At 37.3% G+C, this 27,544-nt stretch overlaps 4 protein-coding genes across 4 annotated transcripts; all 4 read right to left on the reverse strand.

Moving 5' to 3' along the window:
- Nucleotides 1-4,300: 4,300 nt before the first annotated feature.
- Nucleotides 4,301-10,795, reverse strand: LOC143568560 (beta-galactosidase 8-like). The gene is made up of 18 exons (XM_077054686.1): nt 10,637-10,795; nt 9,701-9,796; nt 9,413-9,525; nt 9,199-9,265; nt 8,916-9,008; nt 8,683-8,826; nt 8,431-8,519; nt 8,241-8,346; nt 8,068-8,155; nt 6,819-6,937; nt 6,487-6,651; nt 6,193-6,395; nt 5,969-6,057; nt 5,755-5,864; nt 5,374-5,481; nt 5,183-5,293; nt 4,906-5,117; nt 4,301-4,832 (listed from the first exon to the last, which is right to left on the reverse strand). Exons 1-18 carry the CDS (start codon nt 10,793-10,795, stop codon nt 4,445-4,447), a joined length of 2,460 nt encoding a protein of 819 aa, XP_076910801.1. The 3' UTR covers nt 4,301-4,444.
- Nucleotides 10,796-14,017: 3,222 nt separating this feature from the next.
- LOC143568561 (uncharacterized) lies at nt 14,018-15,229 on the reverse strand. The gene has a single exon (XM_077054687.1). It carries the CDS (start codon nt 14,886-14,888, stop codon nt 14,037-14,039), a length of 852 nt encoding a protein of 283 aa, XP_076910802.1. The 5' UTR covers nt 14,889-15,229; the 3' UTR covers nt 14,018-14,036.
- A 9,411-nt stretch (nt 15,230-24,640) lies between these two features.
- On the reverse strand, nt 24,641-25,681 carry LOC143568566 (uncharacterized). Its single transcript, XM_077054692.1, has one exon. The coding sequence runs from the start codon at nt 25,679-25,681 to the stop codon at nt 24,641-24,643; it is 1,041 nt and encodes a 346-aa protein (XP_076910807.1).
- Nucleotides 25,682-25,790: 109 nt separating this feature from the next.
- Nucleotides 25,791-26,921, reverse strand: LOC143568567 (uncharacterized). The gene is made up of 2 exons (XM_077054693.1): nt 26,767-26,921; nt 25,791-26,652 (listed from the first exon to the last, which is right to left on the reverse strand). Exons 1-2 carry the CDS (start codon nt 26,919-26,921, stop codon nt 25,791-25,793), a joined length of 1,017 nt encoding a protein of 338 aa, XP_076910808.1.
- Nucleotides 26,922-27,544: the final 623 nt, after the last annotated feature.

Here is a 27,544-nt window from a genome sequence, read left to right on the forward strand (position 1 = left end):
GTCAGCTTGTTACATTTATGAAGAAGCTTCTCTACTATCTTCTTCTTTTTCTTTCCTTCTTCAGCCACCTTCTTTCTTTCATCGTCTGTTTCGTGCAGAGCGCGGTCCAAGTGTTCTTCATATGACTGTGGGACCTTATATGGGTATCCATATTGTGGAGGTGGGTCGCGGTAACCCAATGTCACCATCTCGTAGTGATTCTTCGGCTCAGGATATGGGACCTCAGTCATGTCGGATGCAAGGTAGAAGAAAGCTTTAGCAGCCTTGTTCTGTTCTCGGATCTCATCAGCTTGCTCTTGAATCGAGGGAATTTCTCCTTGGAAAGGTGAGAAGCTTAACGAAACTTGGTTCTTGAGAGCTTCGAGATATTGGACATATGGAACCACAGAACCGTAGCTCGGGTTTTAGGAAGTGAGTGATCCATCCATTGATGTCTCATTGAGATTATTGGGATGCTCTTCTTCGGTTCTTCCTCATACTCTTCCTCAGGATCCTCCTCTTCTTTGGGGTTCTCATCCGCTTATGGTTCCTCTTCTTCCATATGTTCTTCTTCCTCTTCAGGTTCTTTCTCTTCCATATGTTGGGTGGTCTCGTTGATTATCTGGGGCATTTTAAAACTTTCCTAGGGCATCATTACCTTATTTTGGGCTTGCGGGACGGCCCTTCGCCATTGTTGGGTTGTGAGTTGACTTCATTGAAAGTGGAGCTTCCGGTATGCCATCTTCGTTGATCGGAGTGGCATTGCATCCAGTTGGAGGATGGGGATCTTGGTTCTTCCTTTATTGGTCGGTTTGAGAGGAAAGTATAGGACAGATGTGGGTTTGGTAAATAACCGGTTGGGTAGTGTTGTGGCACTTGTGATGGTTGGTAAGTGGGAATCTCCGAGGGATGGTACGTTGGTACTTCAGAGGGTTGATACATGGGTATGGTTGGCGGATGGTAGCTTGAGTGTCTTGGTGGTTCAATTCCTTGTCCAGGTGGACTATCGGGAACGTCCATTGGATAGTGTCTACTTCCGGGGTAGTACACAGGTTTGGTCAAGTCGTGTTCCACATCTTGGTCAAAATACGCTTCATAGTATCCATCACTCATGTTATCCTCGGGGTAAGGTTCAGCGATTCCCGCTTCCTTGGCTTTGCGTACATAGTTTTCCATCCAACTTTTGAATAACATCTACATTATGGGTGGTTTAGAATGTGGAGGAAAGAAAAGGTTACCAACCTATCCTATCCCTAAAACACATAAACAATTATTTCCTATACTTGGATCGAAACTTGGGTATTGTTTTATGATACCCAATTCGCTAAAATCGATGGCTCTGATACCAACACTTGTCACATCCTCACTTAAGGCCTAGGCATATGACCCAATAGTTGGTACCAAAAGTGTATATAAATCAGAGTTACGTTATATTAACGGAAGTCTTATAAAACTTGTGGATTTAAGTTGTAAATATTACAAAAGACGGGATTATAAAATACCCCGTTTAAGTTATAAAAGTATTACTTGTTTTATCATTACAAAACCACCATTATATATTTAAGTTAATACAAAAGAAAATCCGAGCCATCGGATATATATAGCACTTCGACAGTCCAAGCGCAATCCTTGTTCACCTGCAAAATGTAAATAAAATACGTCAGCAACGAATGCTGGTGAACACGCTGACGCAAAAATATTTTCTTTTACTTTATTACCCCTCGAGACTACGCCTGCCTCGGCCCAACGTGGCTTAGGAATAACAAAGTTAAATAACACATTTATAAATTCAAGTCTCTACTCTAGGTCACCTCAGCAAACACCGCAGCGTTCGACTTAGTTAAGTACCCGTAAATATACATAAAGATCGTACTTCCCGCGGGAAAGCGTCCTACGATCATGGTGGTGCGATGTGCCCATCGCGTAGTACCACCTATGTAAGGATCCAGACATACGTATACCACAGCCTGAGGGCTAGGTTTATACTTTCATTTATAATGGTTTTAGGAACACGTAGTTCCTTGTAAATAATTTTCATATAACATGTTTGACTCGTTTGAAAACAAGTTTATAAAAGTTTGGGGGCGTATTCACCTTATCTCTTTGGGATCGACTTCAACACCGTCCGAGGGTCTTTCCCTTTCTATCTCGCACATATAGTACGAGTATAACCATTTGTTAGTCGGATATACAATCCTGCTTAAGACCTTTAGTCTCATTTTATATCTCTACCTCGATGAACCTTTAGTTCATAGATCTCTTTTACTTGAAAACCTTTAGTTTAAAAGTAAATTATAAACCTTTAGTTTATATAAAAACCCGACGTTTCTTCTTCTCCAAGAAACGTATTCTTTTCTTTTATTATTTAAGAATACTCATTATTACTTAAATAATACTTTCATAACAAAGAATATACATATATACTTACACATATATACGTATTCACAATTTATTCTTTTTATTCTTTTCTTTGTTATGTTTATATTTCTTTTATAGAGGTATCGAGTATAACCTCGACTAAAGGCTTAAGCCATATAATATTATATTATATCCATTTGTCGTTATGCCTAACCTTGTAGGCGTTTAGAAACCCTAGAACTTGAGTAGCACTCCAACGCCGCTTCACTTTCTCGATCAACTTGGGCACGCCAACGACAACACCAATCTTCGAAAATTGCCGACACGCCTTTCGAGAATAAACACCTCTTTGGTCGTATGTGGGTGGAGGGTGACACGCACTTCGAGGAAACATCGACACAGAAATCGAGGATCGAGACACGCTTATCGAGGAATCGGAGCACGTTTTACGAGGCAGATCGAGGGTATGATTGTGGAATTGTAGAGAGATGTTAGAGAGATGATTGTGTGTGTGAATTGTGGTGTGAATGGACTGACCCGTAACCTTCTATTTATAGGCAAAAATTGGAGCCCATCGCGATACGCGATGGCTTCCTGGCTAAGCCCATCACCTATCGCGATGTAGGCTCAGCCAGTCAGCATGTAGACCTGCCACGTGGCGACACGTGGCAGGAGTTGTGCCTCGTGGCGACACGTGGCGGACGTGTTGCCACTTGGTGACACGTGTCATAATGTGTCAGGCCACGTCATCATGATACGCGATGACGTTGGGTTCAACAGCGATCGCGTATCGCTGTTTACTGCTTCCAGAACCTTTGACCAAGCCCCATCGCGATACGCGATGGGCCTGTCTTTTGTCCCGTCGCGTATCGCGATAGGACAAGAAATCAGAATTTTTGTTTTAAACCCTAAGGTTTGGAATTTTGGCATTTTGGTCCCCTGTCTTTGAAAAGTTGACATTTTGAACTCGAAATTTTCTCGATGTTACATTTAAATAATAGATATAAAATTAAAAAAACTACATTAAAATTTAAAAAATACATTTAACGGATGTAGAAGTTTTAAAATTCATTCTTATATCAACTTTGGCATATGGCATCTTATTATCGTAAATACATTTTGTTTCTTATTTTTTTCTATATATAAATCTCTTAAACAAAGTACCAAGTTGCAACGACTTCAATGCAAATAATATTAAAAACAAGGTTAACTACATAAATAAAAAGTACCATAGGGACTAAACAAAAACACACAACCATTATAAAACAACAAATCCTAGCATGTTTCTCTTCTTATTGCCACCTCTTTCCCTTTACGGATGCTCCGAAATCCCCACATCCATCTCTATGGTTTTTTTGCAATTAAGGTTTTTTTCTTTATCTATTTTTTAATGTATACAGAAGATCTAATGAATTATTAACGGATAGATTTTTGATTTTTGCGCCCATTTCTCGCGTTATACTCAAAACGCTCCAAAAAAAAACCCAAAACGCCGGGGGGGGGGGGGGCGGTGTTCCCCGGCGTTTTGGGCCAAAAACAAACCCCCAAAACGCCCGAGTACGGATGGTCTAATGTTTATCAACCAAGTTTAAAAAGCCCTACATGGCGGCATATATTTAAAGTAAACAATATGAAACATTCTTCCCACCATTACCAAACCCTCATAACAAACAACCCTTTAAAAGAAATAACCATAAATGCAGCATCATGTATTACCAATATGTTGAAGAAATCAGAAAGAAAAAAAAAAGATATTATTGTTTCAAAAACTGCATAAAGCTTCAATCGCCAAGCTTTTTGTCACACCGGGACACAGGTTGCCAAATGTAGCCGTTTCAACAGGAACCGAACACTGTTTCTTCCCTATACAAGCCTGCATTGTTCATCAAACATGGCTTTACTATGCTCATCAATCAAAAAATTCAGATCGTTATTAAGTTTGTGCTACGATATGCTATAACTCGTTAAACTACTTACGTGCTTATTTTAATATTAGACTGCTTATATAGTTATTTGTAATTATTATAGTCTAGAGGGTACCTATGTCGGAGTATACATGAAAGCTTAACAACTATTATGCACGCAAACAGTATACAATGTATGTGATTTAACTTAGCCAGATTGAGGTTTGTCTATGTTGTTGAATTATGCACACAAACAATAATACCTGTTGAACTACAGACAAGGCATCTGTATGACAACTTCCATAAGTAAAAGCGCCACAGTCTCCTTTGGGATTCCCGAAACTAGCAAAGCGGACGGATGTAATTTTCCAGCCTTGGTCACAAGTTAACCGAATTTGAGGGTTTTGAGAAGTGGAATCAGAGTTGGGTTTCCAGAGGTCAACAGGAATGGAATCATCCTCACTTACATGCCCACACACCGCCTGCCCGGTCTGTGTCAGCACAGAAATTTTTGACGGGTCACCACCAATCTCTTCGTGAAGAACCAGCAAGTTCTCACCAGCATGCACCCACGTTCGGGGCACGTGATATCTAGACATATTCTTACAATCACTATACGCTCTTTATAATATAATATTTTTTGGGGGGGGGGTATGCTACTTACAATACTTGAGCAGGTTGACCGCACTTCTTCTGACATTTTTGTGCATCATAGGTTCCTCGATAGTCACAATGATCGGTGCACCCCGTCGATGGTGAAAGGTACGTTGACCAGTACCGTCCTATACTTTGACCATTGACCCAAGCTTGACCTTTCCCCATACTAGCAAGGTTCAGCGATATAGGACCTTTTCCTTTAGGGTCCATGAATGTGGACTGAGATAAGAAACTGAAATTAGAGCGTTGATCACACACGAATATATATACAATGTATTACTTACTTTATACCAAATGAGACTCTGATTAATGGGTAAGTAAGCGCCCTGGGTCCACAGGGAGCTATTAGCAAGATCGGTTCTATCAAGTCCAAGGCTTTCTCCTTCAGTTCCCACCTGAAGGCAAACAAATGCTGTATAAAAAGACCAGTGCTTGAGGTAAAGAAAAAACTAAAAATGAATGTTAAAGCATGAACCTGATAGGTCCACTTGTTGGACAAATAGTCCTTTTTGGTGTTCTTCAGGTCAGCAAGGATGACTGAATATATGCCCGCCCCCATGACATCAAACCATGGACCATAGTTCTGTAGAAAAAATATAGATATGATGGCATTAAAGTTGGATATATTAAAATCAAGATTGCCTTTTTGACTTGCTATAATCCGCTAGACCACTAACAGGTTAAATAAATAGGGTGAATGGGTTAGAGGGTTGATCTTATAAAAAATGTTTTTGTTTTTCTAATTTTAAAAAGATTGACCACCTGTTTAATTAAACAGGACGGGTTGAACAAGTCAACCCGAATATGACCACAGATATAGGCAAGTAACTAGCAAAAAGAGGAAAGAGACCATCACCTGTACACCAATCAACATACTAATTATATCCAATGTGTTGTTTCCTTGTTCGAGACTAATCTTTTCACTTATGTTGAAGCTTGCATCATCATGATAACCGTATCCTAACGCTACAATTGATTGAAGAAAAGTAAGCATTGCATAGCATACTGAATAGTTAATTTGAGTTCACATATGAATAAAAAATACAGTAACTACCCTATAATAATAGTACCTAAAACCTTTTGGTTCAAGAAAACCAGAGCAGCATGTCCCAAACTTTGAATGAGCAAAAATGCATCTTTCTTCTCATCTGCTTCTATGCTGCAGAGGTGACAGAATATTATCATATAAGTTAGTACTTAGTAGTCACAATAGATTTGTATGATTACAAATGGCAATCATGGCCCTTTCCTAAATAAACCAATTGATTTGGATAATATAACTACAACACGTTACCTTGTACTATACCATAGAAAATCGCTCGTGTCTTTTGTGGTACTTATCTGCTCTAGCAAACTAGTTTCCGTGAACGATTCGTTACTCCAAACGCCCACCTTTTCAATATACCAGCTCCAAGGTGAAGTCGACAATGATAATTCATTCACGCCGCCAGTACCGGGAGCTGATTTGGCATCACCAATACTTTTCTGAGCAACAACCTTTATCCAGATGCAACATTAAAACATATATAAACACACCAGATGTCAGATTGTTTGCGCTTTAATGAATAATAAAACATCGTTAAGTTACCTTTGCTGTGTTGAAAATAACCTTCTTACAATCTGGAAGGACGCTCACAGACCATGCAGGGAGAAAATACAATTTTCCCTTAAATGTCACATTTGCATCTACACTGCTACCATAATTTGCAAGAAAAGCCGCACAATCTCCGCCTGTTTTATAGTATACATCTGCCTGGTGAATAAATCGATTGTGTCAATAATTGTAGACACGGTACAGTGTAAAATTTGATATAAATTAAAATTTACAGATTTGTATAAATTAAGTATTTTTTGGTCCGGTAATATCCATAAAAAAATACTTCAGTTTTTAATTAAATATGTATTTAGGCTGTAACATACCTCTAAGTTTATACCAAGAGATTGATGAACATGATCTCCACTCACCAAATACTCCTCACAATGTTTTATTGCCATGTGTAGGTCCCGTAAGTGACCCCACTTTGGCTGTCTGATAAATCCTGCAAAAGTTATCCTCATTAATTAACTGATACTTCAATAATAATACAGTTAGGTGCTGTTTGTTTTTGCAGACATAAACTGTCTGCAAGCTGATTTCATCTGTTTTCATGTCTGCAACTGAAGATGTGGTCTGAAGATTTGCAAGCTGAAAATATAAGACTGTTTGTTTTTATAAGCTGATACTGTCTGCATAACTGTCAAACTTATCTCACAAGATAGAAGTCATTTATTCAAGTTACATCTAGTTTTTAGTCTTTGCTTGCCATGCCGATTTGGTTTTGGTGGGTGGTGGAAGGTGGTGGTGGTGGATGGTGGTAGTGGCGGCGGACGGTGGGTAGTGGCGGTGGATGGTGGTGGTGGACAATGGGTGGTGGTGATGGATGGTTTTGGTTGGTGGTGGACGGTGGTGGTGATGGATGGTGGTGGTGGTGGGTGATGGATGGTGGTGGTGGCGGTGATGGATGGTGGTGGTGGTGATGGATGGTGGTGGTGATGGATGGTGGGTGGTGGACGGTGGTGGTGATGGATGGTGGTGGTGGTGGCGGACGGTGGTGGTGATGGATGGTGGGTGGTGGACGGTGGTGGTGATGGATGGTGGGTGGTGGACGGTGGTGGTGGCGGTGATGGATGGTGGTGGTGGTGGCGGTGATGGATGGTGGTGGTGGTGGGTGATGGATGGTGGTGGTGGTGGTGGCGGTGATGGATGGTGGTGGTGGTGGCGGACGGTGGTGGTGATGGATGGTGGGTGGTGGACGGTGGTGGTGATGGATGGTGGGTGGTGGACGGTGGTGGTGGCGGTGGATGGTGGTGGACGGTGGCGGCGGGGTACGGGGGTGGTGGTGGCGGCGTACGGTGGGTGGTGGTGTTGGCGGACGGTGGTAGGAGCAGTGGATGAGAGGGTGGCTGCAAAGGGAGAAGAGTAGGGTTTTTTTGTGAAGATGTTTTAAGCAAGATTTCCTTGCTTTTCTTTTAAGATGAAAGAAGATAACTTCAGATCTGTTTTAAGAAAAAAAACAAACAGTCTTCAAGGGTAATGTCTGCGCGCCTGCAGACATTAGCTCCCTTGAAGATGTTTGAAGAAAAAACAAACACCCCCTTAGTAGTAGTTTATTTGAAATCAGAAAATTACCATACTCATTAATTGGAGCATCATAATCATAGCTTGTAGCAACCAGTGGGCCCCCAGCTGTCCGCCCGAAATTTGTTCCACCAAAATACTGCAAGGGTTTTTGAAGTGCATGTCAATCTATGCTAAATAATACATGTATGCTGACATGAAGCAAAAGAATAGGTTGAATTCACCATATAATAGTTATGAAAAGTGCCTCCTTTTTCGAAAAACCGTGCAACAGCAAAAGCCAGGTCTTCAACGGGTCGGTAAGGAACGGGGTAACCAAATGAAAGAAACCTGCAAAAGCAAAGAGAGATAGGATACCGGCTGTGTATATGCTTTCATGGAGATTAGCAATCCACATAAAAAGGTTAACTGTACCATCCCGTGTAGTCCTCGGTCCATATCTTCGGCTTTAAGGGAGAATTTGGGATGAAAGTATCACAATAGAATCCATTGCATGTGTTTATCTGGATTATAGTGTGTCAGTTATCCAAGAAACTGAGATATGCTTTCTAAAAAATAACCTTGAAGGGGTGAATACGAGCCAAACCCCTTATGAGAACTCGGGATTGAATGGCTTACACCCCTAAATATATATAATACTATAAGTTGTGAGATAATTTAACTTACAATCGGATCAGGTGCATCACTCTGTGAGCACATCACCCAAGGAACAGATGTGTTAAGACTTAGAGCGGTTTCTGCTGCCCATTTTACATACAACTCTCCACCAACTCCATAGGCCCACTCCACATTTCCATATTCATTCTCCACCTGTTTTGACAGAACAAGCCACATCACAAATGGATATAGACCCGGAAGCACAAACGAGATAGAGCTTCAAAAGTGTAAATAGAAATCACCTGAGCCAGAATAATTGGGCCTCCTTGTGATGCAAAAAGATTCTCCTCTTTCATCAAATCAACAATTTTAGCAACAAAAAGTTCCATTTCTGCCTGCACCACATTTCAATGTTAAAATATGCAATAACTGCTCACTAATAAGCCTCACAAAATGGCCCGAGCGGTCAAGCATCGATACAGCTTCAGGCTCAGCTAGGCTTGGATCAAAACAGGTCGTTTTGAAAAACATGTCAATTTGGTTCGGGTCAGACAGGTCTCGGGATTGTACGTGGCATTGAAGTACCTGAAACGGGCCATTTATGGTCCGGAACTGAATTCCTGGAATGAAGTGCAACCAAAGAGGAAACCCTCTGCTCAACAAAACACAAAATTTGAAGTAGAGGGACGAAAAGTTTCAAATTCAGCAAAGACTTAAAAAACAGACGAATAAAATTTGACACATGCATATGGGCCAAACTGTACTTTAAAACTAGAGATTATAACAAGAAATAACCAACCCATAATTCCATTCGGCACATGCATATGGACCGATACGAAGATGAACAAACAGGCCTGCATCCTGAACCGTCTTCACAAACCTAACCAAGTCAAACCGCCCTTCAAAGTAATACTGGCACATAAAGAAGGTAATTAATAGTCATTACAACAACTCATTTCCATGAACTCTATAGATTCGCTTTGATGGCTTCTTATATACTTTGGTTTTCCCTTATATTACAACATATTATATCATAAAAACAATCTTCATTATATAAACATATAGAGATGTGCATTCAATACTATACCTGCCCCTTCACCGGCTCATGATAATTCCAGAAAACATAAGTCTCGATCACATCCAATCCTCCTTCCTTTGCTTTCTCAATGATATCCGGCCACATCTATAATTCAAAACAGATCAACCAAAAAACTTTATTCGTATATTGATTGTGCACACATTAGAGTTACATAGAAACTCTATATATAAAGCTTAACACTACACATAGGTGTACCAAGATAAACTACAAAAGTAATCGTCTATTGGTCGGTTATACATTATAAATTATGCTAATTACAGTTAAATAAATACATGACAAGTCTAATAAACGCATCAAACACATTTTCATACGATACACGAAACAAAATCACCACTAACATAACGAAACGAAAAAGTGGATTTAAATAATCCCAACTAACTAATGAAATGTTTGCTGGCGGTCCCACCTTTTAACATTTTTTTCCGCCAATGGACCCAGAGTCCCTGACTAACAGAATCCTAATGCCGTTAGTCACCGGAAAAAATGTTTTTGCCAGAAAACTAAACCTTCTTCGCCGAAAAGCCACCACCACCATGGCCGACAACCACCAACTTACTCACCACCAACCAACCACCACCACTTAAGCACCACCAACTGACTCTGATGGTGGTTCTAGCCTCTAGGGTTCCAACGACCTAAATAAAATGGACTTTACTAGAAAAAGGTTCGTAAAGGTCCAATCTAAATTTACAAAGAGCTTTGGGACAAAAAGGTTGAGTTTTCCGGCCAAAAACGTTTTTCCGGCAGTTACAGCGTTAGGGTTTTGTTAGTCAATCAGGGTCTGTTGGTAGAAAAAAAAATTAAAAGGTAGGACCACCCGCAAACATTTCATTAGTTAGGACTGTTATTTGACAATAGTGAGATTATATAAATCCAATTTCTTAACAAAAAAACATTAAAATAAATAAAAACTGAAGTACTGACTTCAGGAGTGGCTCTGGGATAATGAACAGATCCAGACTGCAGAATCCTCCTCCTTCCATCTATCACCAAAGCTTTACTGTCATAAGTTACTGTCACAGAAACCCCACCTAATACACCATAAACCACTATTACTAACAAAATTAATCCAAATTTCCCCATGAACTCGGTCCGATATTCAAGTTTCAGGCAGAAGAATTTATTTATATTTATTCCGTGTTATTAATTAAATAGAATTGGATGATTGTTTTGATGTGATGGGTTTGTAGCATGTTCGAATATGATGTAGTAATAAGACGGAATATGGAATGTGTTTTGGATTGTAGCTGTTGTTGAGATTACTCCAAACGATGATCCCTAAACTTGATTCGTAAGATTGTTATTAGCTATGGTTTAATGGATACGACGACACTGCTGTGTCTATTTCTGTTGCCTTCCCGCCATTCTTATGTTACTATTTGTTTCTATCTACTTTATTATGGGTTTTCTTGACCCGGGAAATTTTGAGATTCAAATTATTTCTATTCGTGCATTGCGGCGGACTGTGACATGTACAAAAGCTATAGCACGCGTCGGTGACTACGCGACGGGAAGTTTAACGATTCGATTCCTAGCAGTAAAAGTTATGTGGCCAAAATTTGAAGGTAAAATTTGAAAGTTTAAAAGTTTTTAAAAATTTAAAATTTTAATGATCAAAGTTGAAATAATAAAAGTTTATGGTTAAAGTTTTATTGCTAAAATTATTGTGATGAAAATTAAAAAGATCAAAAGTTTGATTAAGGTCAAAATGTAAATAGTGAGATAAAAGGTAAAAAAAGTTTATTTTTAAAGTTAAAGTTGAGAGATCAAAAAATTAATAGTAAAAGATTGATAGCAAAAATTTTAAGAAACACAAGTTACTAGGTATAACTTAAAAGCAACAAACTAAAGTTAAAGTTTGAATGTTGCTTTTTAATATTACTAGTAAATGTGGCACGTGCATTGCAAAGGTAAAACACCAATAATACATGAGTCGTGTTCGTTCAGGATAATTTAAGGCCTAAACCCATTAATCAATTTAACTAAAACTATACACTTTGTTATTACTTTAATGATGTTACAAAGTAAAATAAACATTTGTATAAAGTTGAAAGTTTAAGGACTTTGTGTGGACCCGGTGGTTGCAAACGTTCAAAAGGGGGGTAGCGGCGCAACTTGTTGTCCGTTTGCCTGCCACTTTATTGTAATCGTTTTATAGTAAATTATATAAAACTTCGATATTATTCAGTTTCAAAAAAAAAAATTAAAAAAAAAAATAAAATAAAATAAAATAACTTAAATGACAAAATTGGGAGGTGGGCTCTTTAACTTTTTGTTTAGAAACTATAGTTTCATGAACTAATAAAACCCTTTAAGATTGAAGGGTATTTTTGTGAGTAACCTGCTTTTTAATATACTAATAAATAGAATTAGGAAAAAATGATTGGATTGGGGTTGATTTAAAAAAGAAATCAACTAAAGGAATATTAATGAACGGATCGATCAGCTCATGAATTTTTTAGCAAAGTGTTTATTTATGATCGTTTGTTTAACACGTTAATGAACATTGCAAGGGAAGTATAGTTGATCCAATGAAATGACATGAACAGAAATTACGTTTGTTTTGTGTTTGTGAATCTTCAATAATGGGTTCATTTAAGCCCGTTCGCTTGTTTGACTTTTGTTTATTACAAGTTTTTTAGTATTTTAACTATTAGATACTCTGGTGACTGTATTTGGATTGGAACTGAAAAATTGAAAGGAAGACCGTGTGGAGAAAGTTTGAAATTAAAGAAAATAACCGTTATACACATGTAAATCAAAACTCACTACAACAACAATTAATTAGACCATTACACAGAATCAAAGTTTGAACAATTTGACGCATCATTTGACTTAATTAGACCATTACACAGAATCAAAGTTTTTAACAATTCGACGCGTCATTTGACGCACCGCTGTTACAAATGTGTACAAAACTCGTTACAACAATAAATCAACTTTGTAAACTTGATCTATGACATAAACATGTACATCAAAACCTATTCCAACATTGCATGAAAAGTTATTCAGTAGAAATAAAGGTTTTGGTACCCATATTCAAAATTGATCCCAACTTTATCATGACATTGGTATCATAAGGGGAGACTATTTTAAAAGGGTTTACATGATAATTTACAAGGCTAAGTAGTAAAAGGGATAATGTAGTTATTATGTTATACAACTATAAACTATAAAGTCTTGTTCGACCCATTCCTGAGCCAGCCAATTATTCCGCTTAGTCTCTTTTCGCTGATTTACCTGAAAGATAAGTGAAATATCTGCCCTGCTGGCGGTGCACGCATATAATGTATATATGTGTGAACTCTCGGGTGGGCAAAAGTAAAATTGCACTAATTTTGACGTTATTTTACTAATCTCGTGAAAATAACGTTAAAAGTGGGGGAAGGTTATTCAGGCATCATGTGGTGGCGTTGATAGCCGAAAGACAAGGGCACATGCACCAATCAGCCGGTGTCCCGATGATTGAGTGCTATGTGCCTTATGTCCAAGGCTTGATGCAAAACTACTATCGAGCCGGGGGTCTCATCGGAAGCAGCCTCTCTATCCCTATGGGGTAGAGGTAAGGTTGTGTACATCTTACCCTCCTCAGACCCTACCATAGCATTGCTATTGGTGGGATATACTGAGTACGATGATGATGATGATGATGATGATGATGATAAGTGAAATATCGATGGTTTAGTCTCAAAAGCCAATTCATATGTTAGCAAAACAATTCACCAAGTGCTGAAGCAAGTCAAGCAACTTAGGGAGCTATTTTAGATATATTTGAGACATGATTATATGATTCAAGCTCACCCAAAAATTCAAATCAAAGACCAGCAAGATAATTATGTGTAATAGTGAAAATGGTTAAACACAACTTAACATATATTTATAACCCATAAGTTCTAGAGTTAGTATGTTACACCCTACACATTATAACACGATAAGCATGTGACCTGCTAGTTTATCCAACACACAACTAAACATATATTTGCATACAAACTAAATAAAGTGAGCCATACAAACACATTTATTCTTAAATTGACATTTGAGTGTAACTAAATAACTTTAGAAAACTCTGTATACTCATCTTACAATTTTAGGTGTACCAGTTACTATTAGACAAGCCCCTACACAAAAGATGTTTGAATACCTAAAACTAACCTAATTTCACTAAGTATAGTTAATAAAGCTATAAAAAAGATCTAGTACAAAGTCACAAACAAAGAAAATGTGATATCAAAAAGAAAACTATAATATTTTTTTACCATAATAACATCTAAAACATGAGCAAAGCTATATGCATATAGTATATAAAACACAATATAATAACAAACTAACCTGGTTGCAATTTAGATCCTTCATAAGAAAACAGCCTCACTGCATTTCTAAAGCTTACATCAGCAACTTCTTCTTTAGACAAATCAAGCAAAGACGCCACATAAGCAAGCACAAAGTGAATATTAGCCGGATGATTAGCCATCTCTTTCGGGTCACCATTATTTTTATCTTCTTCCACCAAAAAAAGGGATCCTGGCCCGTTCAATTTGGGTACCGCATCTGGGGCATCCGTTTCCAACAATAACCTATCAAACGGCACCGTTTTCACCATCTTTTTCGCCTTTGTTTCCTTCATTCCCATAACAAACCCCGAGAACGAAAAATATGCACCGAGTTTAACAAACTCAGGCACCATCTCTGCAGACCCTAAATACGAGTGCAAGATCACCCCCTCGGGAAAAGGGCCGACCGATTTCATAATATCAAGAACATCACGAAACGCACGTACGCAGTGCACCGAAGCGGGCCGTTTAAGTTCTTTAGCCAGTTGAAGCTGCACACGAAATGTTTCAACCTGATCTGCGTAATCAATTGTTTTTCCATGTGACCTTTTGTCTAGACCGATCTCGCCGACTGCAGCCGAAGGGTTCGCGTTAAAGAGCTCGCGTAAGATTGTTAGCCAGTTGGCGGTTCGGTTCGTGATGAACCACGGGTGAAGCCCGAATGATGGGATAACACACGGGTATGTGTCACTCATCTGCTTTACTAAATGCCAGTCGGTTTCACAGACACCATTGACTGCAAAATGCTGTATGTTGTGTTCTAAAGCGGTTTTGATGAGACTTGGGGCCTTGTTGAAGATTCTCGGGTCTTGTAGGTGACAGTGAGCATCAAAGAGTTTGATCATGGCTTTAAGATGTAATGTTTCTTGATAGATGATGGATATTTTGATGTCAATTGAAAGGTTTTTTAACAACTAGTCCTGTAAATGGACCAAACCTTCATGAATTGTTTGGCAGGAAATTCTTTTTATGTTCTTTCATTTAACTAAACGGACGGACATGAACATACGTGATACGCTTTGTTTGTTCATTTATGTTCGTTTGAAGGTTATTAATAGAAGGGGCTCGTTTAAATTGTATAATATAAATGTATACTTACTTGGTTATCTATTATTGTACAAAAATAAATCATCATGATCATCCACTAGAATTTGTATTCGTGAAGGAATGTGGTCAATTATGTTCATTTGTGTTCGTTTAAGTTTGTTTGTGTATATTCATTTCACTGCCAACTTCTAGGGGGGGGGGGGGGGCAGGGTGAGTGACTACTCCCGGCCTGATCATCCCGGTAGGCCCGAAATATTTTCTTAAAAGAATTTATATAAATTTGTTTTTGAAAATAAATGTATTCTTAGTGTTAAAACCAACCACCCAATTGATTTAAGCCCATTTTTATGAAAAGAAATTTTGCACAACCCATCAAGCCCATTTAAAAATTTCCTAGTCTCAACCCAATAAAAAACCATTTTTACTTGATGCCCAAATTTTTCTTGCATCCGGCCCAAATTTTTTTAATGATTTTCGGGAACGGGTTTGGTTCGGGAACTGTTCTTTTAGTTTTAAACGAGCCATCACGAACATGCCCATTTTCAAAAAAAAAAAAAAAAGTTCGATTATATGTTCATGTACATATTCGGTTAAAGTTAAATGAACGAACACGAACATGCCGTTCGTTCGGTGAGAATTAGTTGCATGCCTAACAATTAGGGAATTGTAATTGTAAATCGTTGTTAGGTATTTATATAAACTGAAAGCAAAATCAAACCAAAAAATTTATAATCTTATTTCTCAATTCGAAAATTTCATCCCCAAATTGAAAAAAATGATTATTAGGGTTTTGAATTGCAACTGAAACAAGTAAACCTGAACTAATACATCACATACAGAATTAACACAAATACATAAGGATAATTTTACCTGTATTGTATGGGTCGATGTATCCACTGGTTCAGACGAGCCGATGAACTGCTTTAGAATTTGTGCATCATCGCATACAATACAGCAAACGTACAAAATCTGAAGCACGAGATACAAGTAGTGATGAGGGTTATAGATAAATCAATTTTATAGTGTGTTGTAAACGTTTACGACTCTTTCTAGTGTTGGTATTATTGATTGGATCGGTTAAAAAAATCACTCTTTTCATAAATGGACCCGAAAGAGTTAGGCCGTCTTATCGGCTTATTGATTGGATCGGTTGGCTAGTTGAAACGAATTTAAGAACCGAGTCTCGTACTAAATAATGTAAAAACTAAAATTATACATATATACACACACGTACGTGTATATATAATACAAAAAACATATATGAAGCTACTGGATGTCGTGATGTGAATTTGCAATTTTAATATATAATAAGACTTCAATAAAAAAATTTAAGTGAAAGAAAATGGCGTTTCCTTATATCATTGAATAACACAACCGCAGTTAGTGTAAATACACGGATCTCCTCAACTCAGATCTAGAACGTTTAACGATTAGATCTAATACCGTGAAGGATCTAGATCCTGATTACTATTAGTTAGGTTATATATTATATTAGTTGTATATAGTATATCAATACGTTAATAAGATGAAGCTTTGATCGGGAGAATACTTGGACAGCATTCAATAAGGTTAAATCAAAACTTAAATTAAACAGTGGAGAAACACCACTATATATAGAAGACAGGTCTAGTTCGTTACACATTCCGTAACGAACTAGACATCAGCTTCGTTACATTACAAACAAATAATAAACCTTAACGAACTATCCCCTGATTCGTTAAACATCCTTAACGAATCAGGAGGAAACTTAACTTAACATCTAGTTCGTTAAACATCCTTAACGAACTAGAGACTTCTTAACGAACTAGCTTATATAATAATAATTCTTTCATTAATAAATACAAAACATAAATACAAAGACTCGAGACGCAAAACCGTGCACTAACAGACACCCCCTCATCTTGAGCTCTTTGTCTTTAAGTTACTTGAAACGCTTGGACTGCCAGTCTCTACAGCTGTGAATCCCATGCTCATGACACACACGAACAACACGTTGGAATTGCATTGCTCGGTCATAGTCTTCACGACGCTCAATCGATATTTTATTCTTGCACAGCACGTCATTGTCGGTCTTTGTCAAGCACGAGCCACATCTGATCAATGATCTTTATCAACTCGGTCTTAAGCCCTTACCCAAAACAATAACGGCCTCGCCAGTTCGATTGTCATAATACCAACGGTTGAAAGATAAATACATGTGTTGATTCAGCGTCTTGACTCGTACACGCTTCATCGTTTTTGGCGGTTTTACTTTAAGTACCAGCTTCCTCCAACCCGTCCTTGGATCGATCTCATCAATACGCTTCCGGATTGGGATCTGCGGCTTAAAGTATTTAAATCCGTGGTTCACCTCAAACATCAAATGTTGGTGAAACCAACTTGCTTGGTGATTCCCACCACGGTTAATAAAAGGACGGTAGGCAAGAGTATGTACGTCCCATCTTGGCAATGAGAGAACGTCAGTCATCTTTTCATAATACTGAACGTCGTTCTCCCATTTGATGATGCAAACCTTTAAATCAGAATCAAAAAGCCATGAAATAATATCACCTCGAACTTTTGACACGACCTTGAAGGAAGTCATCTGATTAGCTTTGGCACATGCAGCGGCTTCCACTTTCAACTCTTGATCAACATATCTGTATGCATCAATAATCTTACGAGCTTTCTTGTCTCTAAAAGCAAACCACCCTTGAATATCTTCAATTGATGGATCAGTCATCGAATCAAATCTTGTATCAACAGTTTTGCATTTTGATTCCTTCTCCAACTGATCCTCGGCTGCTTTGACAGTTTCTTCAGTAAATACCGTAGCACCCTAATCAACGCTAGAGTGTTTAAATAAGTCAGGATACTCCTCAGCCGTTATATCTTCAACCTTAACTTCCTCGTCTTCATAAATGAAAGACGTGTTCATCTGAATATTTGGATCATCAAAGACCTCTTCATCATTCATGACCTCCACATCAACCTCAGCCTATAACACGGTTAGTTCATCGTCATTAAGACCAAGCAGTATAGAAATCTGCTCTCGTGTTAAGGACCTTTCAACAAACTGCCCAACCTCAATCTCATCAGCATTTACAATGCTTCTTATCACCCCCCGGCATCAACAAATATAACAGTGTCAGCCTTTATCGACTCAATCGGCTTGACATTTGTCGAATCTTGATAAACAATCACCTGTTTACTCGAATCACCAGCACTAGTACCTGCACCAGAGGATGAGTTATGATTTTGTTTCGTCTCACCTCCAGCACCAGACTCGTCAGGATCTTCCTCATCGTTTCTCAGATTCTTGAACGCATCGTCTTTTCATGTAAGCTGCAAAATTATGTCCTCTTGTTCTTTTATCGTCACCCCCTGAGACGTAACAATCTCACGGAGGGCTTTGGTCTCTTTTTGGTAGAAAGAGACATAACTCAGTAGCTTCTTTTGATTCTTCATCAGACGTTCTTGATTCAGACGATCAGTAGACATTTGATTTTCATAGAGATGCAGTAAGCTCAAAAGCATATTCGTCTGTTAATCCTGCGTCATTAAATTAAACAAGGGAGGAATCGGCTGAACAGGACCTTGAGGACGATTGAATCTTATATATGAAATATCCAGAGGTGGTGGTGGTATCATCGTCGGTGTAGGTGAAACCACCGAGGTAGCAGTCGTAGGCCTTAGCATAGTAGATAGAAATGACTGTGGAATCATGCCTAGCCTAGGATCAGAAGTAAGAGTGGTCGCCAACATGAGTTCCGGGGTGCTAGTAGTAAGCGGCACCGCCGGGCGTTGAATAATGGGCGACCTTGGAGGCTGGACTCCAAATGAAATACCAGCTTCAGATGTCACTCGACGTTTCAAGGACCCTTCACCAGCAAGATCTTTCCCTTTTCTTTTTCGTTCAACAGCTGCCTCAGCCTCAACACGTTGTTGTTGAGCTGGGTCACCATCATTACCACCATCATTATCATCACCCTCATCACCATCGTTCCCACCTGGTCCTTCTTCACGCTCAGAATCCGAGTCATCGTGGATCCATCGATCATTGGGAGGACATTCATAATCAGGATTGGCTATGTGACCAATCAAACGCTTGACTCGTGGATGAGGAGTTTGACGATAAGACTTCATCCTTCGTATAATATCCGCTGACATGAGATCCAACTTTAATTTATCATCGAGGCGTGTTGGATCGAGCGCCAAATCGCGGATTGCATCTTGAACAAACAATTGAATAAAGCGAGGATACATCAAAAATTTTGTGCGCCGTTTCACATTAATACAATTCTCTTTGAGATGATCGAAGATCATCTCCGAGAAATTGAACGGTTTGTTCAGTATTAACGCAACGAACGCCGATTGAAGCATGATTCGACATTCGTCAAAACCCCCTTTCCGTCTTAAACAAGGCAGTGTATAAGAACGTGCAGTAAAAACTTGTATGTGGGACACAAGTATGCCTTGTTATACATGGACTCATCAAGTTCGTCAGAATAAAATAATCGTCCAAACAACCCTTTGATAAGATCTTTGTGGTACTCACTCGGGTCATCCATAGTAGCATCAAACCTCAGCACCCTTAGAACAGTCTCAGTTGATATCACAACTGATCTATCATTCACTTCAGCAGCAAATGTGGTTCTCAGTCTCCACATATCTCGCAGTATTCCAAAATTGACGAACGATGCTAAATCTGACATCAAGATTAGCAGTGATAGCATAATGAATACACGAGCGATGTAAGAATGCCAACATCTCTCCAAACACATTCTCGTCAGCAAAATTCGTACAGACAAAGGCACAAACGTTGTGTCTTTTGTCATACGGAAGTAAAGGAATATCCTGTGCATGTTGTTGTTGTTGTGGTGCAGCAGCGGGAGGATCCTGATCCACATTATCGGCCATGACTGATAAAATAAATCCAAGGATTAGTAATCTTAAAAAGGAAATAACATTATACTATTAAATAAACTATTAAATTTTATAATAATTTAAAAATGTCATTCGTTAAAAACTTTAATTCGTTATAACGAACTGGTAGTTCAATATAACGAATTAGCTACTTCGCTATCAACTAATTAATGCGAATTAAATCTAACAAATCAGGATTGAAAGTATGACGAATTATAGTCTGATTCGTTATAAATAAGGAATTAAAGTATGATTCGTTATAATTTTTCGATTTAAAATTCTGATTCGTGTGATCTATGTAACGAATTGGACACAAAAAAGTTCCAATTCGTTACAATATAACGAATGGCCTTTAAGCTTAATATTTGACTAATCTTGTCAAGGTCAAAATTGCCAAGAACATCAAAAGTCAAAATAGAAAACTAAAATTAATACACACATGATTAACGATAGAAATCCAAATAAATGATCACAAGGATCTCGAAAATACATCGCAAACCGAGTCGTATCAAGCATTTGTATCAAATCATGATACACCATAGGTTAATTATGGTTTTACACATAACATGAAAACCGTTAACAAAATCAACAAATTAACCCTGCAAATGTTCATTAGGTATAACGAAAATCATTACGCCTTGATCGCCTTTACCTTATGAATTAGAAAAACTGAGTATTATAGAGAATAAAGATGATCGGATTTTCAGAGAAAATTTTGGCAGAGTTTTGTTACTTAGTGAAGAAGAAAGGTGAATAGTGAAGACGAACAGCCTTCACATATCCCTATATACTCTGACAATGCACAGTCTCCAATGTGCTGAGGCATCTGATTCGTTCAAATTTAAATTAACAAATCAGGTGATTCGTTATCACTTATGCACACGTGGCATAATAAATTAAAGGTAATTCGTTAAAATTTAAGGCGAAACAATAACGAATTAGCTATAATTCGTGTTTGATTCGTTAAGTTATGATTAACGAATTAGGAGTAATTCGTTACAGAGTAGCGGAAGCGAAATAAGTTAACGAATTAGAATTCAGTTCGTTAAGAATGACTTTAATTCGTTATACATTACTAACGAATTACTTTTATGTAATTTTAAATTAAATAAGTAAACCAATTAAATTAAATTAAAGGAATAATTAAATATTGATACCAATTGAGTAAAAAGTCAATCAACGAAATCCCTTATCTCGATGATCAAATACTTTAACGAGTTTCACGCTTAAAACACTTAACTTAAAAAGAATTATATAATATGTAAATTAAAAAAGCAAAATCTTTTTGGTATTTTGAATTTTTAATGAAAGATATTTACAAGAAAAATATTCGAAAATTGAAATGTAAAGTAGGAAAATATTTTTGTGTTTTTGTATGAGTTTTCAAAAGTAGTACATATTTTTGTATTTTTGGTGAGTTTGAGCAGAGAATCATATTGACCAAATTGCCCTTCCATCACAGTTTTATATTTCAGCGATATTGTGACTGGCGTTAAATCGGTCATTGATATTGTTGTCCATTTAAATCTAATAACAAACTTTCAAGCATTTTTGTGATATGATTAATGGTTCAATTAGAGCACAGAATATCAGAAACTATCAGCCTCTAATCTCGGTTCAAGCTTAATTAAATTTTTGCCATATCATCCCAACTTGACTTAAACCATTATATTGTTGATTAAAATTTTAATTTTATAGAAATTTATGAGCAATGCATTGAGTTTCCTTTACTATGAGTGAGTATGCACGAGTCCATCTGTCGGCTTATATATACTGTATCCCCTGGGGTCCGTTTCTTAATGGTATTGAGACGCACGCAAGGGAGAAACAAATGTATGACTAACAGCGGGATTTGATCAAGTCAGTAGTTTAAATTTGTACGATGTATAACAGTGATCAAGTTTAATGAGTTTGACTTTGGGTTTGCTCTGCTATCCTCACCGAGATTTTTGTTAGAGACTAACACCTCTTTCAATTTGGCATATCTTTAAGTTTATATCACATATTTTACTTTAAAAGCTTGTTTAATACCTACCAATGTACCAATGCAATTAAGCACTCAGTCTTTTAAGCGTATTTCTTGCTGGATATGGGGTTAAATAATCAATGTACTATCATTTTCTCTTTTTGCTTCAAAAACTCAAAATTTTGAGAAGCATAAAACAAAATGAATTTAATCGCCCAAATTACATTTAGTCTATAGATTAATGGCTATCCTATCAATTCCCAAGAGAATAATAGAACCAAGACATGCAAGCATGCTCCACAAACTTAAATAACCGACATAATTTTCAGCGAGAAAATAAAGTAAAACGCATAACAAACGCCCCAACTACTTTCTATTATCAGGTAAACGGGTATCCCGAACATTTACGAGTAAATCTCAGGACCAAACATATACATGTATATTTCCTTCAAATATGAGTAATTGACATACTTTTCAACGAACGTATGCAAAAATCTTTTTGGTTTTTCTCTTTACATACATAAAACACATTCTTTTTATCTTTTTCAATTTTCTTATAAAACATAATAAAAACTTCACAATCTTTTTGGATTTTCGAATTTTTCTATACAAACTGAAAACACAATATTTTTTGTTTTTCAAGATTTTAAACTGTTTTTGGATTTTCAAGATATTTTTTAAAGACATTAAAACAAGAAAACACAATATTTTTGATTTTTCAAAATTTTCAATGTTTTTGGGTTTTATCTATACAAACTGAAAGTACAATATTTTTGTATTTTCAGGTCACATGCATTAAAGTACTCAATTTGGACCTGTTGTGGCATAGAATGAAGACCCGGAATGTCCAGCACGCGAAACGAGGAGTTTTATAGATGATTGCTGGTGACAAGTCCCATCGTGATACGCGATGGGCTTGGCTGAAGGCCCATCGCGTATCGCGATGGGTTTTAATTCTGATGTTGACTTTCTGGTCCATCGCGATACACGATGGACTAGTGAAGACCCCATCGCGTATCGCGATGGGGGGTGCAGACGGGAAAATTAGGTTTTAATCATATTATTCATCATAAAGAACCCTAACTCGTTTTTTATGAAGAGAGGCGATTTCCAGCAGCTCCAAGAGGTGATTTCACCATCATAGCTCGTGCCAAGACCCTACATATGATCAATATCATCCATATTGAAGATTTAACAATGTCAAGGCTCGACTAATCTCCTCGAATCTCACCCGAGATGTATAGTTAGTAACTTTTACAGTTTTTCTAATGTGATTAAGAACACTCTTGTATAATTATTGATGATTGATATATGATTAATTATGTTTGGTATTTCTGTGTGTTCAGTCGGTTTAGGTTTACATTAGTCTGAATGATTTGTTACCAGTTGCTAGATAATTGTTCATATGATTGTTTGGTTAGATTGAATACGACAAAACATACGATTGCCCTTAACTGAGTCACACTGGCAAGGACTGTTTGATAACCAGTGCCGTGTGTAAAGTGATTGTTGATGTCTAAGGTTTTGTCTGATTGATCAGTCTATAGTTAATCATTAATAGATTATCTGTTAGGTTGCATGAGATTACTGTAGGCTGCTTACTTGAATTCCCGGGTGTGATTTGCTTTGTTAATTGCTTGAAACACGTTTATTTGCTTACTTGCGTAGTTCCATAAATTCACTTTATTAGCTTGTGTGATCAGCACTAAAAATCAGTTACTTCATAATATTAAATCTATACACAAATCACATTGACCACATACTCCTGGTTGATACGATACCTTACTTATCCTATCTAGGTAGTTTAATTAGGTTTTTGATTGATTTGAACGACGGTCATTAAAATGGCGCCGTTTCCGGGGAGTTAGTGCGCTTAGTGTTATTCGTGTTAGTTGATTTTTGTGTTTATATCAGTTTTAATTTTAGCTTTGATTTTCAGTTTTTAGTTTAAATTTTAGATTTCTTTATTTTACGCGGGTTGTGTTAGTTGTGCAGATAACAGGTTTATGCGCACCCGCCACTCGGGCCGACAGTCACCGTTAATTTTCGAGCCCGAAATCGAGAGGTTAGCTCGGCAGAATCGAGTTCATAACAGAAATTCGGAGATGGAAGATCAAAACCAGAACCAGAACCAAAACCAAAACGAAAATCAAAACCAGAAGCAAAACCAAAACCAAGACCCACTCCCACAAAATAACGAGTTTCACCCAGATAACATACCTGACCCACCAAACTTCAATAACCTAAATGACCAAAATCACTCAGTTCGTGCTTCCAGAACCCAAACCCGAAACCGAAACCAAAACCGAAATCGAAACCTAAACCTCAACTTTGACCAAGCCGGACCATCAGTTCCAAATAATAACCCCAACCGCAGAGTTCGGATAGATATCGATGATGTTCAACCGAGTATTCCGACAGAAGATGAAGAAGAGGGGGAAAATAATAATAGGAACCAGGGTTTTGAGATTGAAAACGAGGTAGATCGGTGAGTTAGGAGAAATCGGGCGGTTGAGCCCGAGAACGAGGCTGTGGAACCAGAAGAAGTGGGCAGTGGCGGATCCATAAATTTTTTATACGGTGGGCACAATACGAACCGACACAAAATAAATCAACAAAAAAAATAATGTTAAAATAACCATTTATTAAATATTCGAAATAAAATTCAAAGTACGTCGATTACAATTGTCCTCTACGTGTTTTCATCTTTTGGAAACGCTCGATTACATCTTCATTAGTTACATTAACAAGTTTATCTACTTCCACGGCACAAATGACACAAGCGTTCAAGAAATCATCACTAATACGATTGCGCAAACTTGACTTTATTCGTTTCATCGCCGAAAAAGATATCTCCACGGATGCAGTTGCAACAGGTAAAACCAATGCTAGCTTTAATAGTCGATAGACCAAATGATAAGATAGATGTTTTCTTGTCTTCACCATCATTTTAGAAAGGTCGGCGATAGTCTTCAAGTTAGCAAAATTTGTGTCTTTTAGAACACTCTGATGATATAAGGATAGTTGATGCTCAAGCTTTATCTTTTCCCTATCATCAAAATCATACGGATATAACTCACTCAACCGAAGTAACGTTGATGCATTGAACTGAGAGAAAGAGTCGCGCGGACTCAAAGCCGCCATGTTTTTAAGCAATTCCATGTCAACTTCATTAAAACGATCACCAAATTCTTGATGCAACTTATCCATAATAACGTTAAAGCAATCAACTTTAAAATAATGTTGATTGGTGATTTTGTTCCTTTGGTTCCGAGATCTTGAAGAAACATAATCTTTCTTCATGTCCAACATTTGAATATCATGCTTACCACAAAATTTAGATACCTTTGCTAAAACTTTATCAAATCCACTTTCTCTAAAATTATGCAAGACCGTTTTGGTTGACTCCACCATTGAAACCGCTTCTACCATTTCTTGATCTTTCTTTTGAAGTATTCTTGATAAAGTATCTGTTATCCCTAAAATGTGAAACATCAAATGTAGATAAAATACAAATTCAAATGTTTCGAAGTATTCTAAAATGCCATCCGCTTGACGTTGGCTAGGTTCATTAGGGCATTCCTTTACAATATATTCAAGCACATTAACAATGGATGGAAACATATCAATTAAGCGCATAAGTGTTTTGTAGTGAGAATTCCACCGTGTATCTCCTGGACGTATAAGAGAAAGCTCTTGATTTAACCCACTTCCGGTCATAATTAACCCACAATTAATCTCCTTTGCTACCCTTTCTCTCTCGGTTTCTCGAAGAATGTCATTTCTCTTACAAGAAGCACAAACCACATTCAACAAAGTGGCTATCTTATCAAAAAAAACGCCCAACACTCAAATGTTTTTTGACAACCGCCACAACCACCAACTGAAGCTGGTGAGCAAAACAATGCACATAATACGATAACTTGTTTTCTTCTAAAAACTTTGCCTTCAACCCATTGTATTCACCGCGCATGTTGCTTGCTCCATCATAACCTTGACCTCGTAACCGGCTTGAACTCAAGTTATGTTTTGCAAAAAAAGTGTCAATAGACGACTTCAAAACTGAAGAAGATGTTTCCATCACATGTACAAGTCCCACAAACTTCTCTTTAATAAGTCCATGTGTATCAACATATCTCAAAAAAATCGCCATTTGTTCTTTCCCGGATACATCACTAGACTCATCAACTAATAAAGCGAACACATCATCACCGATTTCATCAAAGATACGTTTAAGCACTTCATCTTCAAAACAATGAGCAACATCCTTTTGAGTACTTGGAGATAAATATTTGTTATTTCCTAATGCTCTTGGTAACTTTTTTAGTTCAACATATTGAATTATGATCAAATCCATTAATTCCAAAAAAATTCCTTTAAAACTAGAAGCTTCACTCTCATCATGACCTCGAAATGGTAATGCGCATTTCAAACAGAACCTACAAGCATCAATCGTAGCAATCAGTCGAACTCGATTTGCTTTCCTCACAGCATCATCTTGTTTATTGGTAGCAACACTAATAGAATGAGCTTGGTTTATTAGATCTTCACATCTTTGTAGGGCTTTATTATGAAAACTATTAACATCACCCACATGTTTATCAAATCTTGGTTCTTTCCAATTCTTATAGCCCATTGTAATATATGCATTACACCCACCTTCATTAGAGTTTCCAATCCTGATAGTGTCTCTACATAAATAACAACATAAACAAAATACTTTGTCTGCTTTTACACTATAATCTAACCATCTGCGATGTGAATCAAACCAAGAAGGTTGGAAGCTGCGGTATTTATCCCCGTACATTGTTTTTGGAAACTCATGATCGTGTGGTTGGCATGGTCCTTTTAACCAATATTTTCTCCTTATCTCGTTTCTTTGATTTGGATGGTAATTAGAAATTTTTATCCTATCAACGGGATCCCACGGAAGATTATCCAAATCAACTAACTTAGGCATAGTCGGAGTAGAGATAGGAACCAGACCATCACTACTACTAGATGGAATTTCACTTGAGATGGAACCTTTCTTTTTAAGAAATTGTTAAGAGTTCCTAGATTATAACTAAATTAATTAATTTACACAACAAAACAAAAACAATTATCACATATACACAATTATATAAGAGGGTAAAAATGAGTACCTTGTTTTTGTTTTACTTGTGAAGACATCACCGGTTTACTAAACGAGCAATTCACCAAATAAGCTAAAAAGGATCTACACAAAATTATGTAAACAAGAAAAGGTTAGGCATGTTCGCTACAACTTAAAAGGCCTATAAAATTACAAACCGAACAATTTAATAAAAAAACTTAACTACTAACATTTAATAAGATTATAAAACATTATAAAATTGTTATATAAACAGTGGACTATCAAACTTTAGCAAAATAATAAACAAACAACAATAATAATGATAATGACTTAATAAAGTTTTTGACCCAAAAAATATATATATATACACAAGTAACACAACAGCTTAACAGTTGCTTGTGCTAGTGTGCTACCGTTTCCAAAAAAGCAAACAAATGGAGTGTATTATGATTTATGGTATTGCTTTCACTACCACTAACTACTATTAT

Source organism: Bidens hawaiensis, unplaced genomic scaffold, assembly GCF_021521415.1.
Source record: "Bidens hawaiensis isolate Kalapana, Puna unplaced genomic scaffold, B.hawaiensis_p1.1 tig00024008_1, whole genome shotgun sequence".
Classification (NCBI taxonomy): domain Eukaryota; kingdom Viridiplantae; phylum Streptophyta; class Magnoliopsida; order Asterales; family Asteraceae; genus Bidens; species Bidens hawaiensis.